Below are 24,347 nucleotides of genomic sequence, written 5' to 3'. Positions count from 1 at the left end.
AGCTGGAGCCTCAGATGATGGCTTGCCTTTGCTGGGGACCCATTGGTAGACCTCTGCGAGGAATCTGACTGCCGTTTTCCCCAAACAGCGCCCTCTTTCAGCAGGAAGTAGCTAAGACTGGTTGTCATCCATTTCCTAACGGCAGTTAGATGTGCCTCTCCAGAGGGGGGAAATGATACAGAACACCTGGGCTCCTGGCTAAACTCCACCCTCAAGCCTGGAAACTTGGTCCTAAGTGAAAACAGCTGAACCCATTTTTCAACCCAAGTGATTGCCCTTTTGGCCTACCCTGACCGCTATCCTGTGCCCATGAAAACCAGACTTCCGCTGGCAGAGCAACACAAGCAGCTGATGCAAGCAGTCAGGGATGCAAGCTGCTGAGCGTTAGGTATACAAGTGGCTGAGCGTCGGAGACTACAAATAGAAGCTAACTTCAGATGGTGCAGCTTCAGATGGGAGCCCAGCCAGAGATGACTGGGCTTCAGAGAAAGATCACCTTCTTCCCACACCATCCCCTTTCCAACTCCCATTCTGCTGAGAGCACATCCATCTGAGAGCCACATCCATCGCCCGGTAAAACCCTCTGCATACACTACCCTTCAATCCATTCCTGTGAGCACCTGGATGCCAAACAAGAACTCAGGTGTCAAAAAGGGTGGGTGCAGAAGGCTGTGACCCTGACCCTTTGCTGGGCTGTTAACACTTAGTCATCCAGGGACTGCAGGCTGAGTGAAATGAGCCACTCCAGTTCCTGCCCATGAAGGGGGTCAAGGGGAAAATCCCATCTCATTTTTTAAAATTCATATATCATCATTGTACATTTTTTTCATGAGAAAGGGCCTCACTCTTTTGCCCAGGCTAAAGTGCAGTGGTACAATCATAGCTCACTGCAGCCTCAACCTTTTAGTCTTAAGCGATCCTCCTGCCTCAGCCTCATGGTAGCTGGGGCTACAGGTGTGCACCACCATGCCTGGCTGTGTACAAATTTTGGGGATATACGTAATCTTTTGAAACACGCATACAATGTGTCATGATCCAGTCAGGGAATCTGGGGTATCCATCACCTCAAACATTCATACTTTCTTGGTGTTTGGAGCATTACAATTCTTTTCTAGCTATTTTGAAACATAAAACAAATCATTATTTTGTTTTGTTTTCATTTTAATTTTTGAGACATGGTCTCACTGTGTCATAGGCTGGACAAATCATTGTTCACTATAATTTCCTGACTGTACTATCAAATACTAGAACTTATCCCTTCTATCCAATGGTATTTTTGTACCTCTCCACCGACTTCTCTTGATTTAGGGCATGTAATATATGTGCAACGTAAGAAATGTATTGCTATTTAAAATTAGATGCATGCTGACATGCACATCTTCAGAATGGATGAGAGATTAGGAGTCCAAAGAGATTAGAAAAGATTTGATACTTATGACATAAAATAGTAAGAGCAACATTTTTATTAAAAAAAAAAAAATTATTAGAGACCAGGACTCACTATGTTCCAAGATTGGTTTTGAACTCCTAGGCTCAAGCAATCTTATATCAGCCTCCCAAAGTTCTGGGATTACAGGCACGAGCCACTGCACCCAGCCAACCTTTTCTTAAGTCAGGTTCTGTTCAAAGTAGACGATGATAGTTGAGATAAAAATAGCTTTTCATAGATTTTCTTAAAAATACATCACCCTATATAAGACATTTTCTCATGTGGGCAAACCATCCATTTTACCCGCATGGGCATTTCTTTTTCTTCATGATGTCAAAGCTGAAGCAACTACTTTAGAAACACGGATTTCAAGATTGTCTTCTTGTGTGCAACCCATATGAAAATTTTAAGTTATGGCTGAATATTTTCAAGTATTAACTGTGCAAGGAATATGGAAAATGGTGGCCAGGTAGAGAAGGAATTCTGCCCAAAAGGAGTGGCTCCTTAGGTCACCCTTTACAGTGACACTTTAAACCATAGCCCAGGATAAATACATTCCAGCTAGAGTGGAATATGAAGTGGTTGTTTGGGAAAGATGGATGAAACCACCTTTACAGAATTATAAATAATGAGAGAAATCGAACATGACCGATTCCATCTTGCTTCTAACCTCACAGGCTACACTTCTGTTGTTGTTGTTGTCTTGTATTTGTTTTGCTTATTCTAGCATGGTGCCCAAGATAACAATGAGATCAATTTACTTTGTAGTTAAACTTGGAGTCAAGGGAAAGTGAATATCCGCCTTGTTCAGAGATGAAAGCTGCATGCAGAAGACAAGGTTAGGATTATGGTAGGGATCTGAACTTTGCTAAAGAATATGTATTGTCAGGCTGGGTACAGTGGCTCATACCTGTAATCCCAGCATTCTGGGAGGCTGAAGCAGGAGGACTGCTTGAGGCCAGGAGTTAGTGATTAGAGGGCGCAACATAGCAAGACCCCATTTTCCCAAAAAAAAAAAAAAAAGCTATCCACATGTGGTGGCGTGTGCTTGTGGTCCCAGCTACTCAGGAGGCTGAGGTGGGAGGATCGTTTGAGTCAGGAGGTCAAGGCTGCAGTGACAGTGACTGTGCCACTGCACTGCAGTCTGGGTAACAGAGTGAGCCCGTCTCAAAAAAAAAACAAAAAAAGAATAAATGAGTTTACTTGATGCTAAGAGAGTATTTCTTTTGGAATGCTCGCATTGTAAATGCAGCTGGCAAGTACTGGTGTATAACGTTCGTGCTAAGAGATTCAGGTGTGGAACTTGATTCTGCTACCAGCTCTGAAGGACATGGGAGTATGAGAAAGAAATTGAAATTGCTTACCCAGCATGATCGTAATTAAGTGTTCTCCAGTCATCTGCAAAGTACGTCCTTAACACCAGTGTTTTCAACCCGAGTGATTCTGCACCCTGGGAGACATTGTGCCATGACTAGAGATATTTCTGGTTGTCACGACTGGGGAGAAGGTGGTGGTCACTCCCTGCTTCTAGGGAATGGAGCCCAGGGATGTTTTTCAACATTCTACAGGACGGCCCCTACAATAAAGAATCATCCTCCTCAAATGTAATAGTAGGGTAGTGGCGTAACCATGCCTCATCCCAGAACACAGAAAGTCAGGCTGAAGGTCAGGCAACCTGGGAGTTCCAATTTGGATCCTGGTTTTATCTCCTTGATGTTCAACTTGTGCAAAAAATAACTGTATGAGTGTTGACAGCCTTCCCTCAAGAGCAACATAATCTAGTAGACTTGGCCTAGAGTGCTAGGTGTTCTTAAGCCCATGGAGCCTGTGCTTTGTTCTTTCTGATGTGTCAGACTCACAAAGAATGCATGGAGCTACAGGTGTGTAAGACGGCTTATTTGGCAAGCGGGGGTCTCAAATCCAAACTCTGCAATGTTCAGGCTATGGAGACTATAAATGCATTAGGATGAATATTTTTGTGAGTCAAGACGTAGAAGTGTGCAGACAGCTCTTATTTGGAAAAAAGTCCTTGAAGTGATTCATTTTACATCTAACGTTGCCTGCAATGTATGCTCCGCCTCAATATGAAAACAGAAATGGCGCTCCCTGGCAAATAGATGAGAAAACACACTGGTGCACAGAGCTAAACAGAAGTGATAGTGACAGAGTCACATGGGTCAGCAGCTGTACACATATGGTAATAGTTGCGGCTATGTACGCACAGTCATAGTTGCAAGTGTAACCTGAATCGTTTTCTGTCTTCTTTTTATGTTTGAGGCAAATAGCAAAAGGAAAGAAAAAGGCATGAAATTTAAGGGCTATGCAGTGATTATTCAAGATGAATTTCAAGAGAAGCACTTTTCCATTTTGGAAAATGCACTCTGTCTAGATCAAAAGCCAGAAGGGATTCCACCTTCCTGCCATTGAAAAACTCCGTGTTCAGCACCAGATGTCTGGGCTCCTTCCCTGAGAGTGAGGTTCTGCAAATAGAACAGAAGGTCTTTTGTGGACGCCTGAAAGAGCCAGCAGTACATTCCTAGGGGACTTGCCTGATCTGTTCCTGGGACAACCTAACTTGGTTTCTGCGGAATTCCTGTTGCTGCTTTTCAGAGTGAATCAGCTACGCACATGCGTGAGCCAGCCGTTCGGTGCTGCCGAGACAGCCTGTGCGTGTCTGTTTTGGCAAGCAGAAGACGTTTCTTCCAAGGAACAGCCTCCCTGCTGAATCCAGCCGCTGTCGCCCTGACACAACTGCATCTCAGGTAACTGGCCTTCCTTGGGCTTCTTCTCACAGGCCGGCTTTTGCACGTGCAGAGACGCTCCAGGGCGTATTCTTTTGTGCCAAACTGCGTCTTTTCAAACAAGTCCCTGTCAATGTTTTAAAAGTAATTTCCTTTCAAAATAATAATGATAATAATCAGTGCAAATATCAAGAACAGATTTTACATGGGAGATTTCGAAACGTAATGCGTAAGAAAAAGCAACAAGGAAAGATATACCAAATGGGAGACATGGCATCCACACTAGATTCTTATCTTAGCGCTGCTGAAGGCACATGCACTGAACATTGAGGAGATACTGGAGGTGAAAAGCGAAATTGGGTTTGGGAACAGGGCCCAGGCAAAACGCTGAACACAGGCTCGCAGCCCGGGGCTGAGATCAGGGCGGGAAGAGAATCAAAGGCTACATTGTCAGTCTCGCATGGGCGCTTCCTGGTCTTTTTCTTTTGTCTTTACTTGTATTGTATTGTATTATATTTTATTGCAGTCTATATTTTATTATTTTGTTTTATTTTAAATTGAGACAGGATCTTGCCATGTTGTCCATGCTGGTCTCAAACTCCTGGCCTCAAGTGATCTTCCCATCTCGGCCTCCCAAAGGCCAGAGTGTGCCAGCTGAGATTACAAGCGTGAGCCACCGCGCCCAGCCTTGTCTCTTTCTAAAGATATCTTGTATCTTTAGAATGAAACAGTAGAAAATGTTATTCAGTAGTAAAAACTCAATCTGGACCAAAATGTTTAACATTCTAAGGGTTAAAGTGCAGAGTTCTTTGGAAAAGAAAAATCTGCTTTTATTGTGTCGCTAAATGCATAAATACATCACTTCAGAGGTAGGCCACAGACTTGATATATAACCGTACATCATACGACTGTTCAACCATGATTGAGGGTCCTATATTTAGACACCAAAATAACCAGCCAGATAAAACAAACAAACCATGTTCCCCAGGCAAGTCAGAAGCAGCCCTTAATATGCTTTTTCTTAGAAAAATCATATACATATGTATGTTATATGTATATATGTACTTGTTTTATATGTGTATATGTACTATACATACACTGTAAACATTTTTATTAAAAAATGTACATATATTAATGTATAGCTGTACATGCTTTATATGTGTATATATTATGTATATATGTATGTTATATATACATCCATGTACATATATACATTATATGCATGTACATATATAAAAAGACATGAACATATAAACATGTATATAGATGTCTATATCTACATGTTTACATATGTTTTATGTTTATATTTATATGTGCATTTTATAACATGTATTTTATGTATATGTGTACATACATGTACATATTTTATGTATCTATACATATATGTACATATATTTTAAAGTGCATATTATTTTTATAAAGAAAAACATGCATATTTTAATAAAGAAAAATTATGCTTTATTATATATTTATATATTATATATTATATTTATAAATTTTATTTTATTATTATTATTGGATTTTTTTTCTAGAGATAGGATCTCACTTTGTTGCTCAGACTGATCTTGAACTCCTGGGCTCAAGCAATCCTCCCACCTCCGCCTCCCAAAGTGCTGGGATTATAGGCGTGAGCCACCACGCCCAGCCTTATTTACACATTTTACATACATTTATACTATGTATGATATACAAAAGTTATTATATATTATATGTAATAAATATGAATATACAAATTGAAATATAGATGAAAATATTCCTTTAGGCCCCCTATGAGGAAATGACTTAAGATTTGTTGCCAAAAATCACAAAGTCAAAGCAATTACCATTAGGGCACACACCTGTGGCAGGAAAAGAACGCGTTTCTGACACCCCTTCTAATACTCATTTGGAGACATGCCATCAAAACCGTTTACTCGTAAAAATGAGTCAGGCCGGAGTGTGCCAGCGTTTCAGCTCCTCATCCAGGAAGCAGGGTGGTTTCCACAGCCACGTCAGGAGGAAGTGAGGTCAGGCGGGCTGTGTGACTTTTCACAGACCCAGTATGTGGCTGCATGTGAAGTTGTGAAGAGACAGCAGGTGGAACTCTATGGAACCCCGTCCTTGTAAGTCAAGGATGGTTGAATAATAGAGACCGTTGTGTAAGTTTCCATTCCATAGAGTAACTTCCCCACAATGATCATGCAGTGCCTCAGAAACTGCTTCCTGCCCCCTTGATCTTGTCTTGTCTTTTCTTTTCTTTTTTGAGACGGAGTCTCACTCTGTCGCCCAGGCTGGAGTGCAGTGGCACAATCTCGGCTCACTGCAACCTCCACCTCCTGGGTTCAATTCTCCTATTCAGCCTCCCACGTAGCTGGGATTACAGGTGTGTGCCACCACACCCAGCTAATTTTTGTATTTTTAGTAGAGATGGGGTTTTTCCATGTTGGCCAGGCTGGTCTCAAACTCCTGACCTCAGGTGATCTGCCCGCCTCGGCCTCCCAAAGTGCTGGGATTACAGGCGTGAGCCACCATGCCCAGCCCATCTTTTTGTTTTAAAATCAAGCATTGCTTGAAAATAATCCTTTTTTCACTTTTTTTTTTTTGCTTATTTTTTTCTTTTTATTTTTTTATTTTCTTTTCTTTTTAGTGTCTTCTATTATTATTATTATTATTATTATTGAGACAGAGTCTCTCTCCGTTGCCCAGGCTGGAGGGCAATGCTGCGATCTCGCCTCACTGCAACCTCCAACTCCCGGGTTCAAGCAATTCTCTTGCCTCAGCCTCCCGAGTAGCTGGGATTACAGGCATGCAACACCATGCCTGGCTAATTTTTGTATTTTCAGTAGAGACAGGGTTTCACCATGTTGGCCAGGCTGGTCTCGAGCTCTTGGGCTCAAGTGATCAGCCACCTCATCCTCCCAAAGTGCTGGAATTACAGGCATGAGCCACTGTGCCTGGCCTTTTTACTTCTTTGTTTGTTTACTTAAAAAATTTTTTTTCTTTTTTATCTTATCTTTATTATTTCTTATTTACTTCATTTACCACTAAACAAATAACTTCTTGAAAAACAATTTTTTTTGAGGCCAGGTCTTGCTCTGTCACTCAGGCTGGAGTGACACTGCAGCTTCAACCTCCCAGGATCAATCTTTCCACCTCAGCCTCCTGAGTAGCTGGGACTAGAGACGCATGCCACCGTGCCTGGCTAATTGTTTTATTATTTGTAGAGACAGGGTCTTGCTATGATGCCCGGGCTGGTCTCGAAGTCCTGGGCTCAAGCGATCCTCCTGCCTCAACCTTCCCAAGTGCTAGGATTACAGGCATGAGCCACAATGCCCAGCCTAATTTTTTTTTTATTTTTGAAGAGACAGCATCTCACTTTGCTGCCCAGGCTGCTCTGAAACTCCTGGCCTCAAGCAATCTTCCTGCCTCATCCTCCCAAAGCGCTGGGATTACAGGCATGAGCCACCATGCCAGGCTGGATATGATCATATTATAGCAAGCGCCCTGTGTAACAGCTAGGCAGTCACTTAAAAACCTAAGGACATTGGCAGAGCGTGGTGGCTCACGCCTGTAATCCCAGCACTTCAGGAGGCCAAAGAGGACAGATCATTTGGGCTCAGGGCTTTGAGACCAGCCTGGGCCACATAGCGAAACCCTGTCTCTACAAAAAATAAAACAAAATAAAAACCTAAGGAAACTGACTACTGGATTGGTAGACGTGGGCGTGGCTTTGAGACTCCCCCATGCTGCGATGTAGGGGGAGTCTGTGCTCGCTCGGTCTGTCCTTACTCTCTCTGATCTTCTGACATGGGAAAAACAAACTCAAAGTCAATCATTCCCAGCTCAAAGCCTTGTGGGAGTGCTCTCTGCCTTCACGCTTGCTTCCTTTGGAAGAGAACCTTCCTTTTCTTGATCGGGGGTTCAGGAGGGAACCCAGGAGCAGAGGTGAGTCCTGTGAAGATTCGTTTGTGCTGGAATGGGACTCCAGCCCCAGGCATGAGGCAGTGTGGTGAACAAAGAGATCCCCGTTCCCTTTTCTGTCTCTGAATAATTGCCCAGTTTGTTTTTATAAAGCAGTACCAGTGACTTACAGGCCTAGGAATGTAGCTCTTTCCTGGAAAAGGGGGATTTGTTTTCTAATCTGCAGGAGAGGCCTTGGGCAGGCCCCAGGCTCTGGGTCACCTCAATGTCACAGCTTCCAAAATTAAACTCATTCAAGGCTTTTATCACCATCTCTTTATTTTTTTAACGTTTTTCTCCAAGAAAAAATTTCATCTTTTTACTTATAAATACATAACATTGCAGAAGAAAGAAAAATTAGGTCGAGCACGGTGGCTAAAATCTGTAATCCGAGCACTTTGGGAGGTCGAGGTGGGTGGATCCCTTGAGCCCAGGAGTTTGAGACCAGCCTGAGCAAAAGAGGAAATCCCACCTCTACTTTAAAAAAAAAAAAAAAAAAAAAAAATCAATAACCAGGCATAGTGGCAGGTGCCTGTAGTTTCAGCTACTTGGGAGTCTGAGGTGGGAGGATCGCTTGAGCCCAAGAATTTGAGGCTGCAGTGAACTATGATCGCACCACTGCTCTCCAGTCTAGGTGAGACGGCAAGACCCTATCTCAAAAAAAAAAAAAAGGAAAAGAAAAGAAAAATTAGAAAAAGAACACTTTAACTAAATCGCCACACCCAGAGATAAACTGCTGCTGGGCAGGATTGCTGCAAACCGTCTTCCCCTATTGGGTGGTGGTTTGGGGTTTTCTCATTACATTTGTACAGTATTTTGCTTCTATTCAGTTTTCTGACCATCGGCAGCGTGGCATTGTAGGTCAGAAAGCAAAGCTGAGGGTGTTAAATGCTCATTTTGGTTTTCTCTCCATGTACAATTTTAAATCAATCTATTTCCCGGTGGAGGTGCCATTAGGTTGGTGGAAAGTAATTGCGTCTTTTGCTATTGCTTTTAGAATATGAGAATTGTGTGTGCTCTCTAGGGTAAAACAAACAAACAAACAAACAAACCTCACGAGCAGGGCGTACACCTTATCCCTTCCTTCTGTGTTCTAAACAAAGCACAAATGATATCTGAGGTCTTTTTCTCTTCAACAGACGGAAAATTACTGGAGATGTAGCAATTCAGTGTTAGACATCCATCAATAATGTCAGAAGCACACTGGTTCGGTCTGGAAAGGCGGGACAGCTTGAAGCAAAGGCAGGAAGACTGTCAGCAGGGAGGGAGCTTCCAGGTCACAGACAGGGTGAGAGAGGAACAGTTGCCTTCTTTTGAGTTTCTGATGAGCCTTTCCAAAGGAGGCGATCAGATACATGTCATCTCAGTGAGCAGAGGGGTGACTTTGACTAGAATGGGAGGCAGAGGCCCTAGGCAGTTCCCAGCTTGACTTTTAGCTTTAGCTTAGTGACTTGCGGGCCTCAAGATTTATTTTCCTTTCAGAAAGCTCATTGTCTTTCTCAGAAGACTGGTTTTGTCCCTGAATCCTGCTAGGAGCAAACACCCCTCCCAGCATCCCCTAAAAGGCGATAAGGGGAAATCCCTCAACCAATCGCTTCTCTCCCACTCACACCCTGGGGTTTTGCAGCCCTTCGGACCTTGCCCACCCCTCCTCTCTGCCCTCCCTGCTCCCACACCAGCTGTGTCTATCCTTGGTCAGGTTTCACCGGGACAGCCACCATGGCCACTTCTAGGCTCTCAGTGCCTGCTGGCTCCAGTGTGTCCTCACTCACTGGCTGCTCGGCCCTTCTAAAAGTGGCCAGGTCACTCCCCTGGTTACTCAGAGGCAGAAACCCAACACATCTGCACGCTCCTGTCTCTTTATCTTCTAGGCATGCCCACGTCCACTCAACGAAAAGAAGCGAACTCTGTAGAATATTTGAAGAGATTTATTCTGAGCCAAATAGGAATGATCATGACCCATGACACAGTCTTCAGGGGGTCCTGAGAACATGTGCCCAAGGTGATTGGGGTGCAGCTTGGTTTTATACATTTTAGGGAGGCATGAGACAGCAATCAAATACATTTAAGAAATACAGTGGTTTGGTTCAGAAAGGTGGAACAAGTCAAAGCCAGGGGACTTCCAGCTTATACATAGATTTAAACATTTCCTGGTTGACAATTGGTTGAGTTCGTCTAAAGACCTGGGATCCTAGGAGGCTGAGGCAGGAGAATCACTTGAACCCGGGAGGCGGAGCTTGCAGTGAGCCAAGATGGTGCCATTGCACTCCAGCCTGGGCAACAGAGCGAGACTCCGTCTCAAAAAAGAAAAAACAAACAAACAAACAAACCTGGGATCCCTAGAAAAGAAATGTTCAGGTTAAGATAAAAGATTGTGGAGACCAAGGTTCTTCTGGAGTCTTATAGTGGCTGCCCTTAGAGACACTAGATGACACTATTCAGACCTTTAAAAGGTGCTAGAGTCTTAGTTAATCTTTTCAGGATTGGGAAGGTCTGGAAGAAAAAGATGTGAATCTCTATGTGAATAGAAATTATTTACATCTTTACAGATGCAAATTTTTCCCCACAAAGGACAGCTTTACAGCACCATTCCAAGATATGGCAAAGAAACATGTTTTGGGGTAAAATGTTTTGATTTTCTTATTTGTCCCATGTTATGCCGGAGTCAGATTGGAAAGTAAGTCACGATATATAGTTAAATGAAACCCTTCTGATGAGAATTTATGGTTTGTAGTGCACGACTCTCCAGACCCCTTAGATAGGAATTCAGGCGAGATAAAAAGAAAAATCCGAGCTTTGTCCTCAGTCCCATGCACAAGCCACATGGGGTGAGACCACTGCAGTACCCTGAAGGCGACCTCTTGCTGTCTGCAACTCTAATTGTTATCTTCCATCTCACTCCTTTCCTGCTCTCCACCCTGGGCTCTCCACCCTGGGCTCTCCACCCTGGGCTCTCCACCCTGGGCTCTCCCTCACTTTTTGGAGAGACTGAGGGGCCGCCCCTCTGTGCTTTGGGGTCGCCCGTTTCCCTCCATGGACAGAACATTTCCAAGTGTGGGCAATGGTCGCCCCGTCTTCCTGCAGCACCTGCCCCTAGCAAAGAAGGCGAATGCTTCTCTCCTTCATGCAGCACTCAGTGCCTGCAGAGTCCTCTAGGCCTTTTTCCTTCACACCGACACTCCCAGTTCTGTTTTCGAGTCCGCACCTCCTGGGCTCCAGCAATCCTCCCACTGCCGCCTCCCAAAGAGCTGGGATTACGGGCATGAGCCACCACGCCCAGCCTCTCATTGTATTTCTGATCTTCATACCCTCTACTCAGATTCTTTCGTGTATCATCCAAGCTTTGATCTTGCCCCGCTTCCCCCTTCCAAATCAGGACTCTCTCTGCGTTTCTGGACATTAGCAATCACCCTCGCCCTGGGCTCAGGAAGCAGAAGACAAAAGAAGCTGCTTCCGGACACTGGGATTCTCTCCTCACTTGGCGATCTTCTGCCCTGACCACGTCACTCATGGGCTATGAAAGCTGGTAAAGGGGATGGAGACCCTGTGATCACTTTCCTCCTCTTTCTCTGAAGACTCCATCTGGCTGTGTATTGAAACATGCTTTACATTCTTAACATAGTATCAAACATTTTCGAAGCCTTTTCACTCGGGAAGAGCATTCCTTTATGACATTTTGGTCATTGTTTTAAGATATTTTTGCTATTGATATCATGAACGGGAATCAAAGTTCCCCTTTCTAATTACTTACTGTTTTATTTATAATCAGTTCAATTTCTGCTGTCAATGTGATTGTGGACATCTTTATGTCTTACAGGAAATAGAGATAGAGACAACATGTTACATCTGCACCATTCTTGGTAAGATACAATTATATGCACTCATTAATAGTCTTTTCTTTCTTTCTCTTTCTTTCTTTCTTTCTTTCTTTTTCTTTCTATCTATCTTTCTTTCTTTCTCTCCTTCCTTCCTTCCTTTTCTTCTTACTTTTTTTCCTTTCTTATATAGAGACAGGGTCTCACCATGTTGCCCAAGCTGGTCTTGAACACCTGGGCTCAGGTGATGCTACCGCCTTGGCCCCCCAACGTGCTTGGATAATGGGCATGAGCCACCACGCCTGACCACTTCTGGATCTCTTGATGGTTCTTTCTCAGAATGCACTGATAGTGATTGATCCTGCATCTGGAGAATGAAGCATGAGACCCGTGATTAATAGATGTGCTCCATGCTCCCTTGATCTGATGTTGTCCCAGGCAGCCTCAGAGGGAATTGTATTTAATTCTTGGCAAATCAGGTGGGCATCAACCTCTACCATCGGCCAGGTGTCTGGTTTTCCAGGGAAAATCAGGGTTTCCCCTACTGCAAACCTTCTTGGAGACTCAGATTATATCTTTACTGCATCCCACTGGGGATTGGGACACTATGGCCCTGCTGTCCACATGCATTCCCAGGGTGGCATCGATGAAAGAGGCAGCAATGATAGTGGCAGGCTGTATGTCACCAAGCCCTGTGGAAATGCTCCCTCAGGGTACGCAGCTACCAGGGCTTTCTCCTCCAGGCTAGAACCTCCTTCACCTCCAAACCCACTTCTCCTCAGATACCAGTGGGCTAAAGAAGTCAGTCCTGGGTATGTTCATCTGCGCGCTGCAATGCGCGGAGGGTTTTCATAGACTCAGAAGTAGCAGCTCGCTGTGTCTCACCTTGCCCCAAGCTTGTGTCTCTTCCTTGCTCTGCTGGGTGGTCCAACCCCTAACCCCAGCCCCCATTCCCTGTATTCAACACAATTTGCTTAAGGAAGAACAATGAAGAAGAGGCAACGGAGAAGGGACAATAGCTGTTCTGGGGACCCGATCCATCCAAGAAACCATGACCAAGGCAGGCTTTCTGTCTGTTTCTGCTTTTTATGGTTGCTGTTGCCATAGTTTTGAGACAGCTTTGCTCTGTTGCCCTGCAGTGTTGCGATCTCAGCTCGCTGCAGCCTCAACCTCCCAGGCTCAAGCAATCCTCCCACCTCAGCCTTTGCAGTAGTTGGGACTACAGGCACATGCCACCATGCCCAGCTAAGGTTTGTATTTCTTGTAGAGATGAGTTTTCACCATGTTGCGCAGGCTGGTCTTGAACTCCTGCGCTAAAGCAATCCACCCGCTGCGGCCTCACAAGATACTGAGCTCACAGGAGTGAGCCACTGCACCCCACCAAGGCTTTCTGTTAATCGTGAGTTTAAAACAACAGACTTTAGAGCATCCAAAAACAAACACTTAAAGGCCAAATAAAGTCATCAACAGTATCAGTTAATTGTAACCAGAGAAAAACAATCAAATGCCTAAGAGATGTCCTCAAAGCTATTCTGAAATGTGATGATAATATCAATACCTCTTAACATAGTGATGCCACCTTCCCCCATACACAAGTTCTGCAAGCGAGATGGACAGCAGCGTGATGCAGTCTCTGACAGGTTGTGTTTCAGGAGCTGGCTGGCCGGGATGCTGTCTGTGCTGCTAGGTTTGGTGCCATCAGCTTCCAGCAACATTTCCACCTCCCGACCGAACATCCTTCTTCTGATGGCAGACGACCTCGGCATCGGGGACATTGGCTGCTATGGCAACAACACCATGAGGCAAGGGACAGAGAATTACTCACCTGGTGCCCCCAGTGCAGACACCAGAAGAAAGAGAAGCCACTGAAAATGCATATAACCCTTGATCTTGGCAGTTCACACTTCAAGAGTTCTGCACTTCTGCGTTTTCTAACACTCCCTAATGTTACTTTCTTCCCACGCCAGCACTAACCCCACCTCAATCCATCCTACATATGACTGCTCATTTCATTTTTATTTCTATTTTATTTATTTATTTTTTTTTATGTTTATCTGAGATAAAGTCTTGCTCTGTGGTCCAGGCTGGATTGCACTGGTACAATCACAGCTCACTGCAGCCTCGACCTCCCAGGTTCAAGTGATCCTCCTGCCTCAGCCTCCCGAGTAATTCTGGGACTGCAGGTGCCCACCATCATGCTTGGGTAATTTTTAAATTTCTTATGGAGGTGGAGTTTTGCCATGTTGCCCAGGCTGGTCTCCAACTTCTGGGCTCAAGTGATCCACACGCCTCAGCCTCCCAAAGTGCTGGTATTGCAGATGTAAGCCACCATAGCTGGCCTCATTTCTTTTTTTTTTTTTTTTTTTTTTGAGAGAGTCTCACTGTGTTGCCCAGGCTGGAGTACAGTGGCGCGATCTCGGCTCACTACAACCTCCGCCTCCGGGATTCCAGTGATTCTCCTGCCTCAGCCTCCAGAGTAGCCGGGATTATAGGCGCCTGCCACCGCGCCTGGATAATTTTTGTATTTTCAGTAGAGACAGGGTTTGCCATATTGGCCTGGCTGGTCTTGAACTCCTGGCCTCAAGTGATCCACCCGCTTCAGCCTCCCAAAGTGCTGGGACTACAGGTATGAGCCACTGTGCCCGTCCTCGTTTCATTTTTTAAATATGATTTTTATCCACCCAGTACATAATGGACAATGCTTTAGAAATGCTATCAGCCGGGCATGACTGTAATCCCAGCTCTTTGGGAGGCTGAGGCAGGAGGATCACTGAAGGCCGGGAGTTCAAGACCAGCCTAGGAAACAGTGAAATCCTACCTCTACAAAATATAAACATTATTTTTGTTTGTTTGTTTGAGATGGAGTCTTGCTCTGTCACCCAGGCTGGAGTGTAGTGGCACGATCTTGGCTCACTGCCAGCTCCATCTCTACATGCCATTCTCCTGCCTCAGCCTCCCGAGTAGCTGGGACTACAGGTGCCCGCCACCATGCCCCCCTAATTTGTTTGTATTTTTAGTAGAGACGTGGTTTCACCGTGTTAGCCAGGATGGTCTCGATCTCCTGACCTCGTGATCCGCCTGCCTCAGCCTCCCAAAGTGCTGGGATTACAGATGTGAGTCACCACTCCCAGCACATTTTAATTTTTTTAATTAAAAAAAAATTAGCCAGGCATGGTGGATGCACCTGTAATCCTAGCTATTCAAGAGGGTGAGGTGTGGGAGGATCACTTGAGCCCAGGAGTTTGAGGTTGCAGTGAGCTGTGATCAGACCACTACGCTCTGGGCAGCAGAGTGAGACCCTGTTTCAAAAAATAAACAGGCTGACCATGGTGGCTCACGCCTATAATCCCAGCACTTTGGGAGGCGAAGGCAGGCTGATCACTTGGAGGTCAGGAGTTCAAGACCAGCCTGGCCAACATGGTGAAACCCCCGTCTCTACTAAAAACACAAAAATTAGCTGGGAGTGGTGGCAGGCACCTGTAATCCCAGCTACTTGGGAGGCTGAGGCAGGAGAATCACGTGAACCCGGGAGGGAGAGGTTGTAGTGAGCCTCAAATAGTGCCACTGCACTCCAGCCTGGACTCAGTCTCAAAATACAAACAAATAAACAAACATACAGAAGCCATCAGTGTCGTTGCCTGTAAGCGGAAGACCAATATTGATCTCCGTCTCACTCCCAACCCTATCCGTCTAGCCAAGCCCAGCACATACGCGGGATTTCAGTCCTCCCTGCTGGAAAGCTCTGCTTTTCATTAGGAGGGTCCACACCCTCTTAATGCCAAAATCTGGTGTGTCCATCTGTCATGAGCTAGAGCTAGTCCATCCTCCTGTCTGAATTCCAGCCTTCCACCCTCATGTAGCACTTACAGTGTGTTGGCGTCCATGAAGTCAAACCTTCTCATGAACACTGTGAGTCCCGGAGAAGGTGCCCTGGGCTCTCAGTTCTGCATTCCCTCTGAGGTTGCTCTCTCAGTACCAATAGTGCCTTATGGAAACTTAGTCACTCTATCTACTCATTCATTTATTTATTTCAGAGACAGGTTGTCTCTCCGTCACCTAGGCTGAAGTACAGTGTTGCAATCACAGCTCACTGCAGCCTCAAACTCCTGAGCTCAAACAATCCTCCTTCCTCAGTCTCCCAAGTAGCTGGTTCTACAGACATGCGCCACCATTCCTGGCTAATTTTTCTATTTTTGTAGGTTTTTTTTGGTAGAGACAGGGTCTCGCCATGTTGGCCCGGCTGGTCTTGAACTCCTGGCCCCAAACAATCCTCCTGCCTTGGCTTTCCGAAGTGCTAGGATTACAGGCATGAGCCACCGCGTCCAGCCACTCACTTCTATTTAAATGAGTTGATGTTTCCTTGAAGGTTCAGAAAACATTAGAAATCTTTGACATTACGTTTAGGTCATTCCTAAGAACATCTTGAAGCGCTCTACAATGACCAGCAGACCGTCTATTAAGTAGCATGTAGCTGTGCTTATGAAAATCCTGTCTAATTTTAACAAGTAAAGCTGTTAATGTGTCCCTCCATAGGACTCCAAATATTGACCGCCTCGCAGAGGACGGCGTGAAGCTGACCCAACACATCTCGGCCGCATCTTTGTGCACCCCAAGCAGAGCTGCCTTCCTCACGGGCAGATACCCTGTTCGATCAGGTTAGTCTCTCTTTCAACTGCACTAGGGTGCGGCCTGGTGTATTAATCATAGTTTTTAGTTTGTACATTTTGGTTTTTTTATTAGGTTTTTTTTTTTTAAATTTAAATAGAGATTGGTGGGGCGGGAGTGTCTCTCTCTATCTTGCCCATACTGATCTTGAAATGCTGGGCTCGGCCGGGCGCGGTGGCTCAAGCCTGTAATCCCAGCACTTTGGGAGGCCGAGACGGGCGGATCACGAGGTCAGGAGATCGAGACCATCCTGGCTAACACGGTGAAACCCCGTCTCTACTAAAAAGTACAAAAAACTAGCCGGGCGAGGTGGCGAGCGCCTGTAGTCCCAGCTATTCGGGGAGGCTGAGCCAGGAGAATGGCGTAAACCCGGGAGGCGGAGCTTGCAGTGAGCTGAGATCCGGCCACTGCACTCCAGCCTGGGTGACAGAGCGAGACTCCATCTCAAAAAAAAAAAAAAAAAAAAGAAATGCTGGGCTCAAAAGATCCCCCTTCCTTGACCTCCCAGAGTGCTGGGATTACAGGCGTGAGCCACCATGCCCAGGCAGCTTTTATATTCTGATGCTTTGACATCTTAGGGCTTTGCTGACCTTGGCAGGACTGGCCCTCCCAGGGCTAGCCAGTTCTTAGAGACAGCAAACAAGTCACTTGGGAGTGCACCTTTCATAGATAAACCAATCAATCCAGAGCACACACCCCTAACCATCACCTTTATGAGGTTTTCATATATGGGGCCACTCTCTCTTTGCCCTAATGCCCCCAGAATCAGGTACCAGCTTTCTAGGGACAGCCCCTACAGATGAAAGCCCACGGAAATTGTACAAACTGGCCAGTCTTAAGCCGACTTACCCTACCTTGCCAATTGCTTTCCAAAAAAGAAAAACAATAAATAAGAAAGGCTTTTTCCATGCTTTCCCCTCACTCCCTCTGCCTCCTGACCAACCCTGAAGCTTCCCCATATAATCACACAGCATGGCTCACCCCTGCCTCCTCTTAAACTGTGAGTAATAAACTATCAAGAACTGTGAGTAATAAACTATCTCTCCAATGACAGTCATCTCCTGATCTGTTGGCCTTGCCATAGCTAAATAATGATAAAACTTTAATAATAATAATAATGATACGTAACACCTACATTTTAAAACACTTGGGTAGAGGCTGGGTGTGGTGGCTCATGCCTGTAATCCCAGCACTTTGGGAGGCTGAGGCAGGCAGATCACTTGAGGTCAGGAGGTCGAGAGCAGCCTGGCCAACATGGGGAAACCCCGTCTCTACTAAAAATACAAAAATTAGCTGGGTGTGATGATGAGTGCCTGTAGTCCCAGCTACTTGGGAGGCTGAGGCAGGATAATTGCTTGAACCCAGGAGGTGGAGGTTGCAGTGAGCCGAGATCACGCCACTGCACTCCAGCCTGGGTGACAGAGCAAGACGCTGTCTCAAAACATACAAACGAACCCTTGGGTAAAGATTTGGAATGTCTAGAGAGCAGAATAAAATTTTATCAGTGGCTACCAACCTTGTCAGTACGTTAGAATCATCCAGAGGATATTCCTACCATCCGAAAGCCCAAGTTCCACCCAAGACTGATAAAAATTAGCACCCCTGGGGTGATAACCAGGCATCAGAATATTTTGAAGCTCCCCACACGATTCCAATGGGCAGACAAGTTTGAGAACCTTTGGATTATATCAAGAGTTTGATGAAATTATAAAATCATTTTTAGGTCAGGCACAATGGCTCATGACTCTAATCCCAACACTTTAGGAGGCTGAGGTGGGAGGATTTACTTGAGTCTAGGAGTTCAAGACCAGCCTGGGCAACATAGTGAGATCCCATCTCTACAAAAAATTTAAAAATATTAGCTAGGCATGGTGGTGTGCCCCTGTAGTCCCAGCTGCTTGGGAGACTGAGGTGGGAGGATCAGTTGAGCCCAGGAGTTCAAGGCTGCAGTGATCTATAGTCATGCCACTGCACTCAAGTCTGGGTGACAGAGTGAGACCCTGTCTCTGCAAAAAATTTTAAAATTAGCCAGGTGTGGTGGTGCGCACCTGTAGTCCCAGCTACTCAGGTAACTGAGGTGGGAGGCTCGTTTGAGCCCAGGTGGTCGAGACTGCAGTGGGCATTGATTACACCACTGCATTCCAGCCTGGACGACAGAACAAGACCTCATCTCTAAATAAATTAATTAACACAAAAAAAAAAAAACATTGTAAGTTTTTATTCCTTTTTCACTGAATTATATTACTTATAACCTGCACATAACGGGAAAGTCCATCTTCTCACTAACGTTTTCAACAAATTAATCATTTACTTTGCTGCCAAAAATGCAGTCCACTAGGCAAAGTCATATAGGAAGTCCATTTTCAATTTAATTTTAAGTAAGAGAGATTTTTACCAAGCGTTCTATTTTTAAATAAATAATAAGTAACAAACAGAAAAAAAAATGTGTAACAGTAGTTCTTTTTCTTAATAATTGCTCAAAGGGATGGTTTCCAGCATTGGTTACCGTGTTCTTCAATGGACTGGAGCATCTGGAGGTCTTCCAACAAATGAGACAACTTTTGCAAAAATATTGAAAGAGAAAGGCTATGCCACTGGACTCATAGGTATGTACATTTTTAAAAGTGGTACGCGCATGACTTTTATATGGAAGGGACATTCAGCTAAAAAGTTTGGAAAGGAAAATGGGTGAGGTGCTGTGGGATTTTCCACTAGACAGAAAGCTGCATATATCTAGGAACCATGTTACTTTCCAGGTTGTTTACTGCAAAGTAGATACTCAAGAAATACCAGATCAGGCAAGGTGGCTCATGCCTATAATCCCAGTACTTTGAGAGGCCAAGGTGGACAGAGTGCTTGAGCCCAGAAGTTTGAAACCCACCTGGGCAACATAGCAAGACCCCACCTCTACAAAAAAATAATTATAATAATAAATTTAAAAAAGAAATAAAATGTGCTCATGCCTATGGCATACGCTCCAAGCTCTGTCGCACAACACGCAATCGCTGCTTTGTTCTGTGGGATCCTCTCCCGCCCTTCACATGGACTTTGTGTCTTAGACATTAGTGTCTTAGACTGAACACCTTCAGCTCTTTCATGGTTGGTTTATGGATCAATTGAGCTAGTTTAGCGCTGTGATCTAAATGTTTGTGTCCCCCTAAAATTCCTGTGTTGAAACTCTTACCCCCCAGGTAATGGAGTCAGGAGGTGAAGCCTTTGGGAGGTGATGAGGTTGTGAAGGTGGAGCCTCATATGTGGGATTAGTGCCTTTACAAAAGTGACTCTGGTCAGGCGCGGTGGCTCATGCCTGTAATCCCAGCACTTTGGGAGGCCAAGGTGGGTGGATCGCTTGAGGCCAGGAGTATGAGACCAGCCTGGGCAGCATGGCGAAACCCTGTCTCTACAAAAAAAGAAAAAGAAAGAAAGAAAAGGAACATCACCTTAATGAAATATTTGGCATCTCACACAATGTTCTCGTAGACCATGATAAAAAAAAATAAGAAAAAATACATTATTTTATCAAAAAGGTCTGTAATGCTACCTATTTTTCCCTTCAGTGTGTATGAAGATGTCTACTAGAATTATACCTCCCTGTCAGCTTCCATAACTAACATGGTTATTCTTCTACAAGTCAACAAAGCATGTTATGTATTGGATGAAAAACAAAATTAATGGCAATAGTTCCTTGAGAGGAGACCAAGTTGCCATTATCATTATTGTGTTATAGTAATGATTTTTATCAATAGTTCCATTTATTGATAACAAACAACATGACTAGTGGATACAATGAATATAAAATTCAATAAATTATATATTTCTAAAAATTAAAAATTATAAAATGTTCTTTAATTTTTTACCAAAAAAAAAAAAAAATCTGGGGAGATTCAGTCATCACTGTCACACAAAGGTGCATTTTCTCCAATAGACATTTTGTTTTTTTGAGACAGGGCACTCACTCTGTTACTCAGGCTAGAGGGCAATGGTGCGGTTATGGCTCACTGCAGTCTCGACCTCCTGGACTCAAGTGATCCTCCCACCTTAGCCTCCCAAGCAGCTGGCACTACAGGCTTGCACCACCATGCCTGGTTAATCTTTTCTATTTTTTTTTTTTTTGTAGAGACAGGGTCTTCCCATGCTACCCAGGCTGGTCTCAAGCAATCCTGGGCTCAAGCAATCCTCTCACCTCGGCCTCTCAAGGGACTGGGATTATAGTTGTGAACCACCATGCCCGGCCAACTATAATTTTTCTAAAACAGAAGAGTCTATCCTTATGGGATATTCATTGGGCAATCATGAGGTTTTCCAGATGGCAGACAGCACTGGAGTGGTTGACATCTCTTTGTCAACACCATAGTAGTGGCCGCATGGAAGCAAAGACCATGCTTTGACTGAATTTGAAAGGTGCGCCTTGCGAAACCCACCACCGACTTCAACCATGGCCACTATGATAGTGGTTTCTCAGAGAGAGGACAATTCCAAAGCCCAGAGGTCTTCTGCCCATGCTGATGATATCACATGGTGCTTTCTGGCCTTCATCATTGCACTGCAGAACAAGGTGCGATAGACTAAATAATGGTCCCCAGAGATGTCAGGCCCTAACCTCTGAATCTAGCAAATATTAGCTTATATGCAAAAAGAGTCTTTGTAAATGTGATTAAGTGAATGATCTTGAGGTGAGAAAATGATCCTGAATTATCCAGCTGGGCCCACTGTGCAAGGACAAGGCTTCATTTAACATGGAGGTACAGGAAGATTGGGCCACAGAGAGGAGAAAGCAGTGTGATTAAAGTGATGTGACCACAAGCCAAGGGATGGCTGGAGCCACCCACAGCTGGGAGAGGCAGGAAGGATCCTCCCTAGAGCTTCTGGAGAGAGTATGCATGTGTCTGTGCCCTAATATCCTCTTCCTATGGGACACAAGTTCTATCAGATTAGGGCCTGTATTAGTCTGTTCTCACGCTGCTAATAAAGACATACCCAAGGCTGGGTAATTTATGAAGAAAAGAGGTTTAATGGACTCCCAGTTTCACATGGCTGGGGAGGCCTCACAATCATGGTGGAAGGCAAAGGAGAAGCAAAGCCATGTCTTACATGGCGGCAGGCAAGAGGGCATGTGCAGGGGAACTCCCATTTATAAAACCATCAGATCTTGTGAGACTCATTCACTACCGTGAGAACAGTATAGGGGAAACCACCTCCATGATCCAATTATCTCCACCCGGCCCCACCCTTGACACATAGGGATTATTACAATTCAAGGTGAGATTTGCATGAGGACACAGCCAAACCGTATCAGTGCCAAACCAATGACCTCATTTTACCTTACTTATCTCTTTGAACACCCTGTCTCCAAACACAGTCACATTCTGAGGTCCTGGGTGTTAGGGCTTCAACTCAGAAATTTGAGGCAGGCCAGGATCCAGCTCACAACAGTCATTGCAGATATAATCAAGTAAAGATGAGGTCTCTACGGTGGGTCCTACTGCAAAGACTGCTGTCCCTATAAGACAAGAGATTAGGTCGCAGACACACACAGAGGACAACGCCATGGAAACATGGAGACGGAGACTGGAGGGATGCGACCACAAGCCCAGGGAGGCCTGGAGCCCTCAGGAGTTGGGAGAGGCAGGAAGGATCCTCTCCTAGAGCCTCCAATTTGAGTGTGGCCTGGAGACACTTTGATCTCAGACTCCTGGTCTCTAGGACTGGGAGAGGATACATTTCTGCTGTATTAAGTGAACAGTTTTACAGTAATTTGTTCCACCTGTCACAGGTAACTCATATTTTGGTTAAAGCTGACACACGGGGTCCTCATTCCCCTGAAACGATGAGGCCAGATTGCGGGGTGCAAGTAACAGCTAGTGCTGCCCACACTTCTCTGCAATCTCCCGGCCCCTCAGTGTCTAACAGAGTATCAGGAATGCGACAAACAGTCAATATCGACATGTCCAGTTGTGCTCAGATGCTTGTCACATCAACATCCTTTTTGCCTCTCAGGAAAGTGGCATCTGGGTCTCAACTGTGAGTCAGCCAGCGATCATTGCCACCATCCCCTCCACCATGGCTTTGACCATTTCTACGGAATGCCTTTCTCCTTGATGGGTGATTGCGCCCACTGGGAACTCTCAGAGAAGCGTGTCAACCTGGAACAAAAACTCAACTTCCTCTTCCAAGTCCTGGCCTTGGTTGCCCTCACACTGGTAGCAGGGAAGCTCACACACCTGATACCCGTCTCGTGGACGCCGGTCATCTGGTCAGCGCTTTGGGCCGTCCTCCTCCTCGCAGGCTCCTATTTTGTGGGTGCTCTGATTGTCCATGCCGACTGCTTGCTGATGAGAAACCACACCATCACGGAGCAACCCATGCGCTTCCAAAAAACGACGCCCCTTATTCTGCAGGAGGTCGCGTCCTTTCTCAAAAGGTCAGCAGAAAAGTGTCAGCTTCCTCCAAGCACTCAGCTTGGGAATGAAAATGCATCCTAAATAGTCTTCTTCAGTCAGGCATGGTGGCTCATGCCTGTAATCCCAGCTGTTTTGGAGGCCAAGGTGGGAGGATCACCTGAGGTCAGGAGTTCAAGACCAGCCTGGCCAACATGGTGAGACCCCGTCTCTACTAAAAATACAAAAATTAGCCCAGTGTGGTGGTGCGTGCCTGTAATCTCAGCTACTCTGGAGGCTGAGGTGGGAGAATCACTTGAACCTGGGAGGTGGAGGTTGCAGTGAGTTGAGACCACATCACTGCACTCCAGCCTGGGTGACACAGGGAAAACCTGTCTCAAAGAAAAAAAAAAAAAGCCTCTTCTTTAATTGACATTTGAAGAATGGGATAGCCATGACCTAGAAGGACAATTTTTTGGTAAAAATGGGGCATAGATGAGGGTCAGTGGAGCCTTGTGACTTGCCTTGTGTCCATTAAAACATTGTTACTGCTGAGCTGGGTATAGTGGTACACACCTGTTATGCCAGCTACTCAGAAGACTGAGGAAAGAGGATATTTTGAGGCCAGAAGTTAGGGACCAGCCTGGACAACACAGCAAGACCCCATTTCTACAAAGATTTTAAAAATTAGCTGGCTGTGGTGGCATGCACTTGTAGGCCCAGCTACTTGGGAGGCTGAGGCAGGAGGATCACTTGAGCCCAGGAGGTTATGGCTATGTAGTGAGGCTATGAAGGTAGCCTGGGTGACAGAGCAAGGCCTTGTCTCAAAAAGAAATTGTTACAGGTCAGCTGGAATTTGCTGTTACTCTAGGGTCAGTCTTACTCCATTGGCATCCTCGGATCACCACAGGCACTATTTAAGTAAACTGCATCACCTGAAGGGCTTTATAATAAATTATAAATTTTAAAAATGTCTGTCATCAGAAGTCAGATGTCTTATGGCAGAACTTAGCCTGCAGTCAACTGTATGGCAGGGAGACTTCCTGTGTGGGACCAGGAGAAATAGGATGAAAAGGGTTCTCAACACTACACAGCTATTTTCATGCTCGCCAAGGGCATTCTAGGAAAGATGAGGATACCATCAAAAGTCACCTTACCTGGTGACAGTGAGGTTGTCATCATCTCCTACAACATTCATATATATATATATGTATATATATATATATATATATTTTTTTTTTTTTTTTTTTTTTTTTTTTTTGAGACAGAGTCTCAAGCTGTGGCCCAGTCTGGAGTGCAGTGGTGCAATCTTGGCTCACTGCAACCTCTGCTCCTGAGTTCAAGTGATTCCCATCCCTCAGCCTTCCAAGTAACTGGGATT

The 24,347-nt window shown here is 45.1% G+C and overlaps 1 protein-coding gene across 28 annotated transcripts in view; it reads left to right on the top strand.

Annotated features, from left to right (window-relative positions):
- The first annotated feature begins 4,037 nt into the window (after positions 1-4,037).
- The window catches only part of ARSL (arylsulfatase L), a 31,910-nt gene continuing 11,600 nt past the window's right edge, over positions 4,038-24,347 (top strand). For 5 of the 28 annotated variants that reach the window (XR_012429902.1, XM_074029286.1, XM_065538072.2 and 2 more), the window contains exons 1-7: positions 4,073-4,191; positions 11,927-11,969; positions 13,064-13,174; positions 13,565-13,726; positions 16,458-16,579; positions 19,073-19,195; positions 22,587-23,010. Coding sequence is in view for 24 of the 28 variants with exons in the window: in XM_074029286.1 (XP_073885387.1) it covers positions 11,947-11,969; positions 13,064-13,174; positions 13,565-13,726; positions 16,458-16,579; positions 19,073-19,195; positions 22,587-23,010 (965 nt within the window). In the remaining 4 variants the exon portion in view is untranslated. Of the gene's footprint in view, positions 4,192-7,936; positions 8,095-11,926; positions 11,970-12,190; positions 12,404-13,063; positions 13,175-13,564; positions 13,727-16,457; positions 16,580-19,072; positions 19,196-20,706; positions 23,011-24,347 lie in introns of those variants that run through there. The other 23 variants (XR_012429904.1, XM_074029290.1, XM_074029287.1 and 20 more) reach the window with 12 other exon arrangements.

The sequence above is a fragment of the Macaca fascicularis genome, chromosome X, assembly GCF_037993035.2.
Source record: "Macaca fascicularis isolate 582-1 chromosome X, T2T-MFA8v1.1".
In the NCBI taxonomy this organism is placed as follows: domain Eukaryota; kingdom Metazoa; phylum Chordata; class Mammalia; order Primates; family Cercopithecidae; genus Macaca; species Macaca fascicularis.
This window is presented reverse-complemented; position numbering and strand designations above follow the sequence as displayed.